This window comes from Notothenia coriiceps, unplaced genomic scaffold (assembly GCF_000735185.1).
Source record: "Notothenia coriiceps isolate Sejong01 unplaced genomic scaffold, NC01 NC01_scaffold00024667, whole genome shotgun sequence".
NCBI lineage: Eukaryota > Metazoa > Chordata > Actinopteri > Perciformes > Nototheniidae > Notothenia > Notothenia coriiceps.
This window is the reverse complement of record NW_011357368.1, coordinates 7690178-7708390: the sequence shown is the minus strand read 5'-3', so window position 1 is coordinate 7708390 and position 18213 is coordinate 7690178. Positions and strand designations below refer to the sequence as shown.

At 41.1% G+C, this 18213-nt stretch overlaps 2 protein-coding genes across 6 annotated transcripts in view; one reads left to right on the top strand and one right to left on the bottom strand.

Annotated features, from left to right (window-relative positions):
- topbp1 (DNA topoisomerase II binding protein 1) overlaps positions 1-18213 on the bottom strand; it is a 976277-nt gene that overhangs the window by 585128 nt on the left and 372936 nt on the right. The window lies entirely within an intron of this gene.
- The window catches only part of dlc1 (DLC1 Rho GTPase activating protein), a 160527-nt gene that overhangs the window by 127743 nt on the left and 14571 nt on the right, over positions 1-18213 (top strand). Inside the window, exons 1-3 of one of the 3 annotated variants that reach the window (XM_010782625.1) lie at positions 8952-9251; positions 15775-15846; positions 17542-17623. In XM_010782625.1, coding sequence (XP_010780927.1) covers positions 9239-9251; positions 15775-15846; positions 17542-17623 — 167 coding nt within the window. In that variant the 5' untranslated portion in view covers positions 8952-9238. Of the gene's footprint in view, positions 1-8951; positions 9252-15774; positions 15847-17526; positions 17624-18213 lie in introns of those variants that run through there. The other 2 variants (XM_010782624.1, XM_010782623.1) reach the window with 2 other exon arrangements.

The following is an 18213-nucleotide window of genomic DNA, read 5'->3' as shown; positions in this document are numbered from 1 at the left end:
ATATGAAATGATCTTCATCAGCACGCTCACGTTGAGTTGTAGGTTTTCACAGCAAGTGCAAATTATTTGATTTTGAATCTCCAAGGCAGGAGACAGACAACTGATACAAAAATGCAGAGGCTTTGGTCTGTGAAGGTTTGGCTAGCAGAACAATTATAGCCATGTTTTACAAGGAACAATACTCTGGTGTTGTTTTTATGATCATTCATTTAGGATGAATAATGGTTCGTTCACACCGGACGCGATGCGATTTTTGGGGGCAGCGCGATTACATGTAAAGTCAATGCAGAGACGCGGACAGACGCGAATTCAGTCCGACGGCGCGCATGAAGCCGTTGATGCGAATGCCGCGGCGCGATTGAGGCGATTGGAGGGGGCAGACTTGTCAAAGCATTAATTCATGTTTTTTACTAACCGGTATCAGTATGTTGTTAATTCGGCATCATTTTTTAAACGTGTATTACAATTACAATCACGGTAAAATATGTTCATTTTGTTGTAGGTGTAGCCCCCTGGCTAGCGCGTCTTGTTTTAATGATGCGAGTAAACACAGCTGACAGACGCGGTGAAACTCAAGCGTTTAGAGCGATTAGAGCGAAGCGAATATTCGCGTCTATCGTTTTTCTATTGTTTTTCCAACCCAGTTTAGATTTAACCACGCCCACTTCCGCATTACGCAAGGATCGACGTAGCTACGCGATAGCGTCATAGACTTCATCTTCGGCGGTCGCGGTAAAGCAGGATATTGAATAGTTGTCTTTTGTCTTTCCAAAGGATTTGTTGACTGAAAGTAAACGATCCTGTCATCAAAGCCATATCGAAGAGTCCTGAGATTGTATTACTGGTGTTTTATCATCTATAAATAGCCTGTGTGTATCCTCAAATGTCGTTTTCAGGACAAACAAAAGACGTTTTAAATATCTTATCAGCCGGTGTAAGTGCAGAATATTTAATATAACCTTGACTATTACTGTTTACTTCATTTATCTGACAACATTATTTAATGATACTATTTTATATATATATATATATACTGTATATACATGTATACTATTTATTCATTTATACACACACTCACATACTGTATATACACTTTATATTAATTCATTTGACTTATTCAGGTACTATTCTGATGCTAATACTTTAGTACTTATACTTGAGTATTTCTACACTCTGGTACTTGTACCTTTACTCAAGTACAAGATCTTATCACTTCTTACACCTCTGGAAAGCACTTTTATGTAAAGGAATACATTTTTATAAATGTCCCAACATTTCATTTTTACATGGCAAAACGTTAATATGTTATTAATGTCAAATGTTATATGTTGTATTATATAAAAAAATAGACATTTATAACATATTATAAATGTCTATCTTTAAATAAAATATTAAATAGATACCTTTACATCCTAAACAGAAGGTCAAAACGTTAATATGTTACATGACAAACAAAAAAACAAAACATTATATATAGGCTATATACAGATGTTTGCTAATGTATCCATCAGGAATTAATATTAAATGATGAATTAACATTACCTCAGCACTGCATAAGTGTGGTCGTCAGTCATATTGACAAAAAATATTGTATATTGTATATTATGCGGCGTTTAAGCCTGTTAAGTGGCCTGACAATTTTTGTTGTATGTATTGTGAACGCAACACTGCGCAAATGTGGGTCTGCCTCACACAGGGGGAATGTCTGTCTACATGGCCACTTCCATACCGATCATAAATCAAAGCCCTCGATTGGTCATTCAAGCTCGGGAGGGTGTGTGTATGTGTGGCACGAGCGAGCAAGCGAGAGAGAGAGCGTGCACCGATTACTTGTATTTTTTTGTTAGCATCTTGTTAGCTAGCTGCGCTAACGGATATAAGGAGCTGTTTCAACAACAAGGTGGAGGGAGAGTCCTCTGCTGTCAGACTGAGAGGATCTTATAACTACAGCTCGCAACAGCTCAGTGAGGTAAAGGACTCACTGAGTGTTTAGATATTTGACTTAGTCAGTTATCTCAGTGGGTCTCAAACGGTTTGGTAACCATAATGTAAACACATATTTCCATTTGAGGGGGGAGTGATTAGTCAAATATGCATGAATAAAGATTAAATAGGTGAAAAAGGGTAAGATAAACTTTTAAAACTGGTTGAGAGCAAACGAGTCCTTGCTGCTGCCTCAAAGAGGAGCAGGGGGGAGAGGAGGGAGACAAGAGAGGCTGATTCAGGGGCCCAGATACACTCAATTAACGAAAAATAAATAAATTAACAACTTTCAATTTTTTTTTATATTGGATATGGTATGTTATTGTTTATGGCCATGTTCTTATGATGTTAATTATTTAAATGTATACAGTTCTGTTTCATATGGGTGTTTCCATAGATCTAGTCTCTTTATTTCCCCCAACCTTTAAAAAAAAATCTTGCCGGAGGGGCATGACCCGGAATTAGAGGTCCATCCCCACTTAAAATATGTTCACATGGATAGGTTCCCAAATACATTTGCAATTTTTTTTAAATAGTAACCCCTGTTCATATGTTTATTATTGTGTAGTATATAATAATCCAGCAAAACGTCACAAAAAAAAACAAGTAGTGGCCTGGCTGGGTGTATAATTCTCGGCCTGACTTATTGTCCCAGTCCGGCCCTGCGATACTGTTTCAATTATTTTAATGTCAAAAACAGCTACTGTGGAGCAAAAAGTAATTATTCCACTGATTATTATACCTCACTTGGTTTGGAGTAGGAATTCTGGAAACTTCCAGCACAGCTCAAAATGTTGCTGTGTGCTCTTCTCCAAGCCATATGGTTGGCATCATTAACCACTCCCCAAATATTCAGTTGGTTTCCCAAGCAGACCTCCACCTCTTGTAATTCTGAGAAAACGTGTTAACACACAGTACCTCTTTATGTGTTGAAATGGGATTGCTCCAGTGTTATAGCTTTTAGAAATAAATTAAACAAGCTTGGTTCATTCACTCTGTGCCAGAAACAACTTTACCCTAAAATATTGTTTTTGAGTCTTAGCATTGAGATTATTGAAAATAAGAACCAGCGTTTGCAGTAAAACCGCAGCAGTTTTTACAGCCTTGAAGTTGGAATAGAAGTTTCCACTTAAACTTAGCCTGTAGTGTTTGCCATGTGCCCTCTCAATCTTAGCTTTTTATCTGAAACTTAATTCAACATACCTTTTGAGTAATGTGTGATGCTTGCTATTACATTATTTTACTTTGTTACTTCCTTTTTTAATACTTTGAATGTAACTTCGAATGTCAACCTTTTCTTTCCTATTTTGCCAAAACCTCCAAATGCCTACTGGTTCTGCTCTTCCTCTGCCATTCCTCTCTCCCCGTTAAGAAAACCACCACTAATCTGCCAACCATGACTAATAAGAAAAATATGAGTAGTAATATGGTGCTGTGTGTGTGTGTGTGTGTGTGTGTGTGTTCTTTAATAGTGTGTTCTACATAATAGGTAGAGAACAGTAGTCAATCTGTAGACTTAAAGACCACTGACTATTTAGTACCAATTCCTTGCACACATGTCGTGTGTGCGTGTGTGTGTGTGTGTGTGTGTGTGTGTGTGTGTGTGTGTGTGTGTGTGTGTGTGTGTGTGTGTGTGTGTGTGTGTGTGTGTGTGTGTGTGTTTCTATGTTAACTTACACACTGTTTGCTTTAGCATTTACACATTAGTGTTGGCCAATAATTCTCCCTGCCATTGTCTGAAATCCAAGGTTGAGCAGAAGTCACATATGGCAGCGCTTTACAGGGACACACTGTTTGAACTCCTTTAACATGTCAGTCATGCTTAAAGATGTACAGTCCACTTAGCATAAATGTACCTTTTTAGTATTAGATCTGCGAAAAAGAGCAGTAGCACCCTACTTAACCCCATGGATTAGTTAAAATACAGTTTGTATCCAATCGGACTCTGGTTCTGGGTTGGTGTTTTGATACTACATACTTAATGGACCCGTAAAGACCTCTAAACTCAATTTAAAGAAAGATCACTAATTGCCAAGATATCAACCAATGAAGATCCAAAATAAACATTTACTAATAAACATTCAGAAAGTACTCGAAAGTACTCATGTAGTAAAAGTATTCAGCATGTGCAAATAACAGCACAAAGGCTGATCCTTTTATCTGCTGTTGTACAGACGGTGTATCTTGTTTTGAAGACTCTTTGAAGTGAAGGTGCAGGACACTTTATCACCGGAAAAAATAAATGTCCCTGCTTTACTCTTTTTTGTACTTGTGCTTAGACTTACTGCTGCGGCCAAAAAGTACAAATTCAATGATAGATGGATGAGCACTTGTTTTTGTTAACCCAACCACCTGCATGAAAAACACATAGTACTACCACACCGATCTGTTGTTTGTGTGCGTGTGTGTCAGCCTCCTGCCTCTATTGTGATGGTGGTCAGTCCATCAAAGCCCGGAGAGGGTGTCGGCGAGGCATTTGGTCTACTGTCTGCTTCACACTTCCTTTGTGTGTGTGTGTGTGTGTGTGTGTGTGTGTGTGTGTGTGTGTGTGTGTGTGTGTGTGTGTGTGTGTGTGTGTGTGTGTGTGTGTGTGTGTGTGTCCAAGCCTCTGTCTCCCTGCACTTCCTCCTTGCCCCATTGTGTGTATGGAAGCATATTCTCTCTCTCTCATTCTCTCTCTCTAATCAGTGTCTTATTGGGCTGATCCCCAGAACCCTAGATGAGCTATTTATGGAGATTCCTGTTATGAAAAGATAATTCCCGCAATTCCCCTCTTCTGTCTCACTCACCCTTCTCCTCTCTCTATCTCTCACGCACAGACAGCAGTCAATCTCATTATCTGAAACTGCATCAGTGAAAGGCAGAAGACACTTGTCATTGGAGGATTTTACATTTGTGTTTCAAGGACAGTGGCAGTACCTTGCCTCTGAATAAACCCCAATCTTAGACACACATTATATGAAGTTGCATTGTAATTAAAACAGAAATCCCCTTTCTTTCCTGTTTTTGATTACTTTATGGCCTACCCATCTGTTATGGAAAGACTCTTTATTTATGGCCTTGTTATCTGAAATTCTCAACAACATAAAAGATAATCCCATTATAGCTGTTTATTAGACACACACACACCTAACATGTGCATGTCTATTTCAGGAAAGGCCGATGACCTTTGCAGACTCATAATTTAGTTATCTCTCTTCGTAAGTCTTTGTTGACACGGCCTTGGGTGTTTATGTGTGTGTTGGACTGACACGTCCGTCGGCTGACCCTCACCTGGCTCCGCTGTTTGGGGTTAAGAATGGTAGAAGAGGCAAGCGTAAACCCTAAGGCAAGCCCAGTGGAGGGCTCTTTCATCTTTCGCTCACGTTTCAGTTGTTTTTGTCTTTTCTTGTTTACTCTTGCCATAGTTTATTTATTTCTATATCTCTTTCTGCAAATGTTTTATTTTTACCTTTAATTATTTGTATCTTCAAATGTCCTCTTCCGGCCCCTCACTCTGTATCTCAGAGGTCACACTGTAAAGTTTACAACCTAAAACAGTAGCTTCACCAAACAGCAACAAGTGGATGGGGCAAATCCCGCCTGAAGACCCACCTCTTTTCCCTCGCTTTCGAGTCAGTTTGAGCTATGTTTTATCGATTGTTATGCTTTTATTTGTCTGTCCATAGCCCTTATGTGCCTTTTTATCTATTATTATGTGTTCCTTTTACCTATTATTGTAATATTATATTTTATTATAATGTTATGTCTGCTGTGAAGCACTTCGGTAAAACCATCTGTTTTAATATGTGCTATATAAATAAAGTGGATTGGATTGGGCATACAAGGCCTATTTATTCCAAATCAAATTCCTTTGGCTTATATTGTTTACGCACCTGGGCTTTTTTTTGTTTAAAAATAGAAGTGATGATTAAGAACAGCTCGGGACATGATAAAAATGTACTATGAATCGCATGATAAGCCACAGAAATGTCCCTGGTAATATGCCTTAAATGTAAAAGTGTTTGTTTTCTTCCCTGGGAAAAGTTGCCTTTAATGCAGGCTTAATCCCTCGTGTCTGCCTGCTGTAACACTGATGCAGCTCCTCATTTCCTCCCTTTTGTCCAAAGCCCTCATTAAACTTGTGTGTATTTGATCTGTATCTGAATCATAAGCCATACAAGCGCTCGACTCTGACGAGCTTTCATGAATGAAAATCTAGACACTCAAAAGAGACACACTCATTTGCCCCAGAGCAACTGGCAGCCGTGGCAGTCTGCTTGTCTGATCTCTCACACTTTACCACACACATTCATCAACAATCGCTCGCATTATTGTGCATCTATCACTAAAAAACAACTTGAGAGCGCAAGCCCCCTCAACCCTGCACGGGGGTTTTGTTGTGCAGTCTCTGGGTGGTCGGGGATTTGGCCTTGTTTGGTAATCTCTCTTTCCTCTCTATATTTGCTTTTTTGTTCTCTCTCTATCCTTCCCCTATGCCTCTCTCTCTTTCTTACACACACTATCAGACCATAATTATATTGCTCCCTCCCTTCCGGTTGCAGATTTAGGATAAAAACCTTCAGTTTATGAGTTCATAAGCCCATGGTTTCCGTTGATGTATTATTTGATATATGCTATAATTCTTATGCTTTAGCTGGATGAATTTATATACTGGTAATGTGTTCATATCCCTAATTGCATCAATAGATTATATTACACATTGTTTGTCGGATTCAGACTATTATGTACGTGCTCTTTCATGGAATGTATTCCTATCTTAATTAGAAAGCTTTGCACATTTTTGGCTGCTCATGTTAACTTTGGTGTTTTGTTGACATTGGCTTAACTTCTGTTTGGGTTCCCACAGACCATACAGCTGTGTGTGTAGAAATAATAACTGCAGAATCAACCACATTTTGCACATCAATGTGTTTTTGCCAAACAAATATCAGTATGTGGGCCTATACTTTGTGAAGTTTCTGTCACACCCCCAGGTTTATGTCACGGGTTTTAGTGTTGTCTGTCTAGGTTTGGGTGTTTGCTGTCATGTTTTTCCTCCTGGGTTATTGTCTGGTCCTTTTCCCTGTGTTTTTCATGTCTGTCGTTAGTTCCCTGGTGTGTCTAATTCCCTGATTGTTTTCACCTGTCACTCCTCGTGTGTCTCCTGTGCCCATCAGTGTCAGCCCCGCCCCTGATTGTTCCCACCTGTGCCTTGTTACCCTGTGTTTAAATTCCCCTGTCTCCCAGTGTTCAGTGTCAGTTCGTCTTGTCAGGTCTATGCTTTTGGAACTCTTTGGTTTTTGATTCCTCACTGCGTGAGCGCCTTCATTTTTTGTCCTCTGTTTTTTTGTCATCTCGACTGGAGTTTTGGTGATTACCTTTTTGTTCATTTTTGCTAAATCATGGGGAAATAAAGTATCTCACAATACTTTACCTCTGCCTCCCTGTCTGCATTTGGGTCCTACATACTAAGTGCCTGAAATCGTAACAGTTACTGATGCTTGAAGTCAATAAAACGCCTAATTCTGAGTTGAACAAACTCAGACAGAAATCCAAATATATACTTACTTGGGTTCGGGAGGTGTTGGGTTGCATAAAAAGTACTGTCAACGCCAATTAGAGATATAAGCATATGGAAATCCATTGTATTTCAACTGTTTTACAGACAGGGCCTCTGGGCAAACATTTCAAAGGATTCCCATCTGGGGTTGACATTTTATGGATGCCTATGCCATTTATCCTTGTTATTTCTCTACCTTGTAATAGCTGGCAGGATGTCTGTATGGTGATTCACCTCTGACTCCTCAGTCAGCTGGAACTGGTGGTAGCCAACTTCAGACTGCACAGTTAGCCAGGATTTTCTGCATCATCCTTTCCCTCCTCGCTGCCCATGCTTTGGATTACGTGTATGTCTCCGCCTCACTGTTACTCATCTGGCTTTCTCTTTTTGCACCACCTCAGTGCCTATGTGTTACCATGGAAATAACACAGAGCTGGCTTATGCCAAGCGCTGATGTCGTTGTGGGTTTCAGAAAAACTGGATGAAAGAAAAGTGGACAGGCTGTTATTATAAATCAGTAATGTGTGACATTACACACACTGGCACACACATTTAAATCTGAAAAATAATCAGAGGTTTCAACACATTTCCTATCAAAATTATAGGCATGGATTGTAAGAAATAAAATGTTGATATAAACTATCCCTGTAGGCAAATGTAACTTATCCAATTGTTACAGCAACTTCTAATTATAGTAATTGTATTGCCTTGTTTATAGATGTTTTAGGATATTAGGATAAATATTGCTATCAATCAAAGTGTGAACACGAACAAGACTTAATACAAAAATAAATCTGCCTCCAGGAATAAATGTGTTGTGGTTGTAGAGTCAACCTGTGCGCGGTGAACGTGCGTTAGGCGCGCCAAGCACAGGGCAGGACCTCAGGCATTACCATACCTGCAACAGTTCTCTTTTCACTGCGCCACTTGCGCTTTTCAGACTAATCTTGAGTCACAAAAGAGCGTCTCTCCGTTGTCTCAGTATTTTCTAATGATATGCAAAATGGGAATCAACCTCGGAGTGAATTGCTGCCTATTAGGGAGGCGGTTGAGGCTCAGACGAGGCAGGAGCTGAATGAATAGAGAAGAGTCATGGGGAGCACAGTTAATCACTTTCGGTTTATATGGGTAACGTTTGGACTAGTCAAATCAGTTCGTTAAAATAGTTACGAACACATAATAAAAAGAGGAACAGAAGTTAAATACAATGCAGACAATTAACCGAAAGAGACTATTTGGTGTCATGATGACTGCGATTTGATATTATGTGATGACATGATATTATAATCAGTATAAATGATTCCCTGAGGTTGTTCTGAGGGGATCGGTGTGCCTCCAGCTCCTTATCAGGTGGGGAGCAGCGGAGCGGGTGGGGGTGGAGCCACGGCAGAGTTGCCCATTCCTAAAGCTTGAATCACACTACTCTCTCCATTCACATTCCTACTGGGGACCGCTTCATTCAGGGACTCACAGTGTTGGAAGGATTTGAAGAATTGTGGAATTTCGTGTATCGCAGGCAAATCAGTTTGTTTTTTTACCATGGATCTACTGTCCCGCGCCATGGTCAGAGGACATCTGCAACCGACTATAGTTTGAGTTATCTGTGCGCTGGATCTATCATGCGGGCTTCGTTCTAACAGTGGAGTAGACCTGACGGAGCGCAGCCGGGATTCTGGTTTATGCAGAGGCTGGTCAAATCCGAGACATTACAACATGATATTAACACGTAAGTCAAGTCTAAAATGTATCTTATCAAATATTTGGATAGTTTTCTATTCAAAGGAAATGTGGCCATACATTAAAGCGGTTTCCTGTTTATCCAGGAGGTGTAAAGCTCACTGATAATGGATAATACGCAGTCTGCAGTCTGTTCATGTTTAGTTATTTTAAATTGTATAGCCTCTGAATGGTTTGTTTTAGTTGTACCTCCAAGTAAAACAGTCTTTAAGTCGTCTTTACGGCGCAGCGCTGCGGGCTGTCAGATAAGAAATCTCCCCGCTTTACGCAGAACTCCGCGTCTCCAGTGTCCTCACCCCTGTTCACCAACACCCCCACCCCGTGTTTCTTTTACCTATAACTTTTCCCAAGTTACGCACGGCCCTGCGTGATTTAAGAATAATCTCTGTCTAAAATCTTTCCCACTCTTACGCACGGAGCCCAGAGGAGCTTCCAGCATTTTCGCACGCTCTCGACAGTTTGAAATGGATTACATCCAAAACTTTGATCCGTGTGTGGAAACAGGGTCGCGAAAAGGAATGTTTAGCCTAAAGTCGTGTTTTGTGTCGTTAAAGATTATCGGAAGGTATCGTACCAGTCCGCGACACTTCAACATGTCAAAACCTCCAGTTTGTTGAACTGCCTGTGCCTTTTGCCTGAGTAATGCCGACCTTTTGCCAACGTTACTGGGAATTTGAGGTGGCTATATAAAATCCCATTTTTAGCCCTGTGCTGGAAGGCTTATTTGTGTGTTTTGTGGGCTTTAGTCCTTTGTCTTTACTGTTGAAGTGTTTGCTCCCACACACAGGTCCTTATCAGCCACCTCAGGTCTGGAGATATGAGCACAGTAGATTTCAGTTGAGCCATATAACCATTATGGACGTGCACAAAGACACATACATCCAGCCATTATGATGAGAGGTGAATGAACCAAACCTACAATAACTACTTACTGTATTACTAATCACTGTTTGACAAAAATACTTACACACCTCAATGAGTCAATTTGCAACAAAAGGAAAAGCCCAGTTACAGAATTGCTAGTAACCCCACTTGTGAACTTGCTCATTCTTCATGTCTTTTTATTTATTTCCTTATTTTCTACCAACGATGGGAGCAGATTGTTTAATAATTATTGCACGTGTTGGGAGAGGCGCAATTGAAGGAAACTCACTTCACTGCCCTCTTTGTGAAACAGGAAGTGACCAGGGGCCTTATCTAAAAGATTTACAACCAACTGGCACACTGTTTCTCCATGTCCTGTGAGAAGACGCATATGTTCACTTTTGCTGTAACCTTCCCTCTGCTGAATGTAACAGGCTGTCCTTGGATTTGTTTACATTTAGCTATCAAGCGGGGGTTCCTGGCAGGTAGGCTGTCATCTGGCTGTGGAAAGCTTATCAGGGGCTTTGGATATGTCTGGTCACCTGATCCAGGGCCCTCTGTGTGAGCATAAATCTGTCATCAGGGAGCAGAGGGGCCTGTGGGGTGTGCTCTGTGATGATCCATCTGGGCCAGCTGTGGGTCTGCGTGTGTATGTGTCCGTGAATCTTTGCCTCTCTCTGTAACTGGAATGGACCATTGGTAATAACCTTATTATTGTTGTGTGTCTGAGTGTGTGTGTGAGAATGTGTAAACGGGGCATGGCTTGTGGCCAACCAGATGGCGATATTCCTGGCATCGTCTCACTTAGCTAATAGCCAGACCCTTCTCAGTGAACCCCAGCTGTCTCAACCGTAGAATCACAAAACATGATACCCATCAGGAAGAAAATGTGTTATGGCCCATCTTTGCATTCCAGTGGAGTACTGGAGGGATTTTACATTTGTCAGGTTAAAAAATAAGTTTTCTCCATTTGCCCTGCTGCTATTATAGAGACTCAAGCTGTTAACGACATTGCGTTCATACATAAAAGATCATGAATCAAGCAGATGTGCATTCTTCAAGTTCACGGACACATCAGGATTTTGTCCTTGTCCGTGTTGAGGTTAAGGACAAATATTGGCCGCATCCAGGCTCCTGGCTTTGCTTGTTGTAGATTACTTCTGAGCCACATAGTCTACCCTGGGTTATCACATCACCTGTCTAGACCCACTTTGCAGCTCCTTCAGAAATGAGCCACTCAGACCTGGAGTTGATAAGAACCCTAGGCCTGCCTTTTGGCTTGTTTTACACTCGGCACTTTGAGACCCTGCGACGATCGGGTAATTCCAGATAAGCCACCTCAATTCACAACAGTTGTTAGTCAAGCATTCTTCTTAATCTGCCAACTTCAAAGCCCCAGCCCCAGTAGTGATAACTGTATTAAGACTCTTGACCTCCAGATTGCCATGTGTGCAGCAGAGCTTTTGAGGTGGGGAGCAGCATCCTTTGTTTGCTTGCTGCTGAAAAACTCCCTCTGGAGCTGAGCATTCAAGCTTGGCCAAGCCAGACCCCGCTGCCTCCTGCGATGGAGGGAAACTTTGGCCTGCAATTGTGAGAATTTCCTGCCACAGGAAAGGAGAGGAGAGAAGGCCGAGCAGGATTGAAATAAGAAGAGAGTTAGGGCCGAAGAGACCAGGTTGAGAGCAAGGAAAAGGGCAGAGAAAAGACAGATCATTTTAGAAGTCGATTGCGCTGGGCAGTGAGTAAAGTTAAACCCAAACTGGCAGCTCACCAGGTCAGCTTTGGCAAAGTTCCAGGAGAAAAGCCGTTTATGATCCATATAAAATCTCTATTAGCATTGGCTTTGCTCTTTTTAGTAATAATATCTTATCATTATCGCTCTCATCTTTCTTTTCCACTGAGGAGGAGGGTATCTTACTGTGTTATTTTTGCTTATTCACATCAGTTAGAGCTAGTGCTCGGCCATCTTTGAATTCCATCTGAGGGGATTTTCCTGGTCCACAAAATATGACATTTAGAGGAAAATGTTTTACATTATCGGAGATTATTATCTTTATTTTCTTTCTAGTTATAAGACCAGTTTAGTCTCCGACCCACCTGACGGACGTGTTTCAGACATCCTGTGTGACCTCTTAGCCGTACCAGCAGATCTGTTCAGTGCCCAGGATCACATCTCAATGTATCCAGCTGTTAATTGTGTCAGTTACACTCAAAGCCAATGAGGCTACAACCATAAATGGTAACATGAGGAGAAAGATGTTGTTTAGCGTAGTGCTGCTGATGTCTTATGCCTCCTTTAGTCCGTTGCATGAAGTCACTGGGGTCAAAAGGCCCCGAGGTCTGGTGCATTGCTTTGCATTTTGGAACAACAAAATGTATCTGTTTCTGCTTAGATTTCAAACAGTTGTTACTGCATGAACAAACTAAATCTGAACAAGCAAATCAATGTGTGCTGAATGCGCTGCTCTTTATAGTCAACTGTTGCATAAACAGTTTGCCAGGACATGAAGTACTTGCAGTACTTTAGTAATGTTGGTTTTGAACTGACTTGTTTCATAGCTGTAATCAGTTGTCCTTCAGCCAACTTGGCACATATAGACTAAATATCACTATCACTATCAACGTAATGTATTTCATTATTCTATGACTCTGTGGTCATCATATCTGGCTTTCATATTTGACTGGTTATAAGAGCTTAGTGTAAGACATACAGTACATTTGTCCAGTGTGGTGTTGTAGCTGTCTTTAGCCATGAGGACGTTTGGTAAGCAAGCACACACAATCACCGGAGCCAGTGTTTGTCTTGGCTGCCTCCCCGCCTATTATCTGGCCAGGAACAAACGAAGGCAGGGCCTTACAGCCGGGTGGTCGGCGGCCACTGCAGCGCCGCTCGGCTCTCTTCCTGTGAGGGAAGCAGGAAAAGGAAGTGAGGTAGTTCCCTGGCGAGGGCTAAGGAATTGGGGTGGACAGCAAAGGAAGACAAAAAATCAAATACACCCACGAATCTCAAGTTATCAAAGCAAACCTATGTAAGGGAGTAGGTGAGTGTTGTCGGACAACATTTTTATCAGCCTTGGATATTCTTGTAAACCTCTATTAAGGCTTTGTTGATCCAACTGTTATAAAGGTTCCACATATACAAGACTGTATTTGTGTGCAGCTCTATTGTTAGGTTGTTTGTGCCAGATGCCCCCTGCCCCTGTCCATTTCCTGCAGCCAAACAAAAGGTAAAAAAAAATTCTTGCTTCCCTATTTGAATGAAAGGAGATACACTGCAGTGCAGAGACTAATATTATTCACTTGTATCCATCTGCCTGGTGAATATGGTTGTCATTATTTTTGTTTTCAAGGCACACCCAGTCCACATTATGTCACTCTAAAGTAGATTTGACACACATTCTAGCCAAATTGTGTGTGTCACTGGATATCTTCCCTCCAAAGGATCTTAATGAATGCCATAGCCCTCTTTTTGGGGTTTGGGGGTGGAAAGCTAACCACGTGTTTGTATGTCCAATTTGCATTTGAATAGCTTTACTGTCTTTTGAGTGGTTTGTCTTTAAACATGAGGTCAGTCTTTGCAAACACACACTGACTAGCATGTGCACACAGTCAAACACACTTTGATACACAAGCAAACACAAGAATCTCAAGCTATATGCGGTGCTTGCTTCCAAGAATGTTGGTATAATTACCCCTTGCTTTTTACGCTTTTCTAGGTTCACTTCGCTCCAAAAATAGTAGGCTCAACACACCCACTAGACACAGCTTCTGAGAGATTTCACATCCACAAGGAAAAGTAGAGCTCATATGTCAAATAAATCAGTGTTGAAACATGGTTGTAAATGTGTTACGTGACACTTGGGTTCACGCTGATGTCAGAGTGGTTGCTTTTGGAGTGTTTACCCCTGCAGTGGCAGAGGGGAGACCCTGTCTTGGTCGGGTCACGCCTTGTTGTTAGTGGGTTTGTCTGCCATCTAGGCTTGTTGTTGGTATGTAAATGCTCATATACGGTTGAGCCCAGATCCTTTGCAGCAGTAGTCTACTGGTGACCTAACTGTCTGTCTTTCTGACGGTACTTTATGGTTACATTTCTTTTGTTTAAATAAATTCTCCCTTGATGGTTTCACTTTATTGGCATTCTTTGTAAAACATTGTTATTATCTCTTTAATTCTCAATCAAGGTACGCAAACAGTTTATTTAGTATTTTTTGTTGCAGTTTGTTCTTCTGTTATTAAGCTTGGGATAAATAATCTAACTATGTATTTTTGCAATTAAGCCTTGAAATAAGGTGGAACTGCTGGTGGTATAAAATAATAAAAATAAACTTCTCTGCATCTTTACCGCTAGCTACTATTAGCTCAGTCACGATCAGCCAAACAGAGCACCTCCAACGGACATTACTATAAATGCAAGGATTGTAGAATTTTGAAATGGAAACTTTTAACTACCCTGCCTTCATTTCAGACTTCTAACACAGTTCTCACATTTTAAATGGGATTAGCAAGTATAAAGCTTGCATGCTTTGCATTCTTTCTCTATGTGTGTCACTTTCGTCCATGGTTTACCAGTGCCTTTCCTGCCTTTGTTACACTGCTTTTGTTTAAGTCTTTCTCAAGGTTGTGCTACATTTGTACTTACTGTCATTCCACTAAGGAGAAGATTGTAAAATCAGATCCTTAAGGCCTGGAGACATCGTTCTGTCCGTCTCCCTTTTACTACAAACTGCTGTCTCTGGGGGTGATGGGGCAATTAGGGAGGCTATGGTTTGGGCAGCCATTTGGTACATGTCATCTAGGTTTTCACTAATGATTGGGATCACCATGGCTCCTCTCACATAGTGGACCTCAACATGCAGTCAGTAATTAGCACAACAAGCACAAATGTCACACCTTGTGTTTGAAAAGAAAGTATGGAAATGTGTGTCCAGCAGTGTTTGACAAGCACTCTGAACATGTTTGACTTTAGTAATGACATTGATGGAGACTTACAAAACATGCATCTGATATATAATTGTAAACTCTTTCCTACATGCATCTCAATCAAAGACCGATGTAACGGTTGTCCTTTTTCATATTGGCATCATGAACAAACAGAAGCTAGAGGGCAGCACTGCATTCATAAAACATGATATGTTGTAAAAAACGTTATCTCAGATAACAAACAAGAATTGTTAAATAGCATATAGATATATCTTTGGATACAGTTGTGCCATTTAGGAAAAGTCTTCTTGCAGATGTTTTTCTGTTGGAGATTTCTGTGTGAACAACAAATACCGCTTTACCTGGATAAGGAGCTTAAGTGGCACACACTCGGCGTGTGAAGGGGTTAACACAATTTGCACGAACGATGCTTTAGCTTTAGAAGCATGTGAGATGAGAGTGACCGCTGCAAGATAGCTGATAAGGTCAAGAGGTTCACATTCGATAAGCTGCTAGCATGTTGGAGTGCTCAGTTCCAGAGTTTTGTCTAACTTTGATATATTGAGAGGATAACATTTTTCCAAACTTTGTTTCAATTGAGGCTTTAGTGAAGGAAAAAAAGCTTTTGTTTTGAATGCTTTTATTACAAACATTGATTATATGTTTTATTCAGGTCTCCGTAACAATAACTAATGTGCGTTTGTTTTCTTCCACTTTTTCCTATGCAGAAATTGAAGCCAAAGAGGCTTGTACCTGGCTCCGAGCAGCAGGGTTTCCACAGTACGCCCAGCTGTATGAAGGTAAGGACCCCCGTGAGATACCCCCAACCTCTCTTACGGCCTACTTGGCAATAATGAAGATACAAAATGTATGCTGTTATTAGGGAAGCCACAGTTATACGGCAAATGGTGACATACAGATTTTAAAAGCTATGTTATGACTTCAGTTATTTCAAAGGCTTTCATTTAACCACACTACCACAATCTTAACTGAAGTCGGTTCGGCAGATTTACTAAAGTAAGGTCATCAATACAACTCATATTCCAGAATTATTATTAATTTGAAATCACATAAAAGAAGAACCTTTCTATTTGTTTGTGTAAAAAAATAGTTGTTGCACTACCAAATTGTGCACTTGTTTGGTGATGTTTAGCTCATCTAGAAGACCACTGTTGCGTTAGTCAAGAACAAAAAACACCAACATGCACACTTGTGCCTGTGCATGCTTACATACCACATACATCAAAACATTCCTCAGGAGTAAGGGGTGGGTTTTTCCTTTGCACAAGTGCTTTACTTTTTCTAGGAGAGAGCCACATTAACCATAGCAAAGAATATTCCAAACGATAACCAAAATGTATCATACAGAGTAACTCTTTTGGGACCGAGGGTCTTTCTTACCTTGTTAAAATAAACACAAAACATGTCTTCTATGCCCTCTAAAGTTACTTATCCAATGATATATGGTTAAGAAAGAATGCCTTGGCTGATCTTTGAGTTTTAAATAAACACACTGAAACACATCAAACATTCTTTACACTCCATATAACTTCAACTATACTATGGCATGCCGTAGGTATACCAATTGCCCTCATGTAACTACATGACGATGACAGCAGGGCCAAGGTACCATTGTCAACAGGTCATTGCTTGTTGCCAATTAACCGTGAAAGGTTTCCTATTGGAACGGAAGGCTCTTTGTGTTTTTACACAGGTGATGAGACTGTTTCTCTACACACCAACAGCAACACAAAAGTGCAAACGGCAATCAATCACTGTGCAGATTTTAAACAAATCGCTGGTTGGTTATGCAGCCGTCTCCACTAAGTAGGAATTTGTGCCGAGGCATGACACATTTTTCCTTCCCCTGTATCGGTGGCACAATCTCTATTGTCTGTGCTGTCAGGACTATTGCCCCACTAAAGATAAGCAGACTGATAGGCCGGAATCACTACAGTAGGCTTAAAGATCTGCCGTCCCTTGAACAGCATTTTCTTATCAACACCGCCCCTCGGGGCCACAAATGCGAGATTCCTATTTTGGGTTGGGTCCACACATTCCAGAAAACATCTTAAAACCCATTTATTTAAATATTCTTTATGATCCAATGATATTACGTGCCATAACGCTGCAACTGAGTAAATAAGTGACTCTGTTAATGAAGTAGAGAAGGGAGGGAGAAGGAGAAAAGGAAGTGGGACCTCTGAGCAGCTCTGGAGTACCTATTGTCATTCTTCAATCAATCCCCTGTTCTCTCCCTCTGTGCTCCACATCCCCCCTGCCTGCCGGGTCTGAAAGCTGCAGCTGTGTTTGTTTGGTCGGCTAAGACGCTACTTCCTCTTTTAGCTTTTCATCAAGGCTGTATGGGGGGAGAAGGTGGGACGGAAGGCCCTGGTGGGTGTTAGGCTAGGGGTTGTATCTTTAGATTTATCTGAACACATTGATCCAATCAGCGGCAGGAAGATGCCCACACTAACCAGACCCTCTCTGTTTAGATGCCCTGTTCCCCATCGACATCTCCTCAGTCACCAGGGACCATGACTTCCTCGATCGAGACGCCATTGAGGCTCTCTGCAGGTGAGATTACAAGTCAACCTTTCATACGTATTTTCTCTTCTTTTGATCTTATGCGCCTTTCTTCTTCTTGTAAATCGTCTTCCATCTCTTGTTTTCTCCCAAATGAAACCATGAGGGCATGACTTCAAAAGGAGGCATGCTTTGGAAAGTGAGATAAAATAATGACACGATAAGCACATTGAAGAGATGCACTGTTCCGTTTCCCTTTGCATTGAGCTCTCATTGTCCATATCTCCTGCTCCTAGTTTTCTTCAGTCTTTGATAGTGTGTGCCTCAGTCATTTTGTATCGTCCTGGCACGCACATATCTCACTCCTACCTTTGACTGCAGCATGCTACGGTCACGCAACGCCCTCTGCAGTCTTTCTTTTCATCTTGTAAGTTGTTTTAAGTCTCAGACATGTTAGTTAGTCTATGTTTAAAATACCTTAACGCCATGAGTATCATTGAAAAGCACTAGCTTGCGTCCTACTTGGTGCCCCAGCTATATGAATTAGCATATTTGCAGAAAGTTGATAGCTACTTAATGGAGTCGACTTCATCAAATACTGACTTTCAGTAATAAACCACAGCAGGTGTCCCCCCCCCCCC